At 30.6% G+C, this 510-nt stretch overlaps 1 protein-coding gene across 1 annotated transcript in view; it reads right to left on the reverse strand.

Moving 5' to 3' along the window:
* The window catches only part of LOC107684530 (eukaryotic translation initiation factor 4 gamma 1-like), a gene marked incomplete at its 5' end in the record, with an annotated part of 19518 nt that overhangs the window by 8851 nt on the left and 10157 nt on the right, over positions 1-510 (reverse strand). The window contains one exon of the mRNA XM_016480803.1: positions 22-146. Coding sequence (XP_016336289.1) covers positions 22-146 — 125 coding nt within the window. The remainder of the gene's footprint in view (positions 1-21; positions 147-510) is intronic.

Raw genomic sequence — 510 nt, forward strand, 5'->3', positions numbered from 1 at the left:
TGTGTGTGAGAGTGTGTGTACCTTCATGTCATTGATGTGCAGATACTCTTCGATGATGGCAGTGGATTTCTTCTCCAGCTCCTCCTCCGTCAGCGCCGGTTTGGAGGAAGCAGGTGGAGGAGTGGGAACAGTTTCTCTCTTCACTGCTGAAAAATTAAACACACATAAAACAAAACCTGTCAAAAATATCATCAGTGTGTGTTTTGTTCCATCTGCATGACATAAAAACAGGAATAAGTAATGCTGAAGTCAATTATGTTGCAATGACAGAAACTTGTTATACTAATACTGTAATAATAATATTAACTAATGTTGCAGTATTAATGGTAATATTAATAAATAATAATATCAATATTGCAATAAAATAAAATTAATGGCTTAAATTTTGCAGTTTCCCAAACTGGGATTTGTGAGGGAAATGCAGTAGTTGATGAAAAGTTAATAATTAATTATATAATAAAAACATTTTATAAATAATATTTAAAAATAATGAAAAATAATATTTAAAAT

This window comes from Sinocyclocheilus anshuiensis, unplaced genomic scaffold, assembly GCF_001515605.1.
Source record: "Sinocyclocheilus anshuiensis isolate Anshui unplaced genomic scaffold, SAMN03320099.WGS_v1.1 scaffold2917, whole genome shotgun sequence".
NCBI lineage: Eukaryota > Metazoa > Chordata > Actinopteri > Cypriniformes > Cyprinidae > Sinocyclocheilus > Sinocyclocheilus anshuiensis.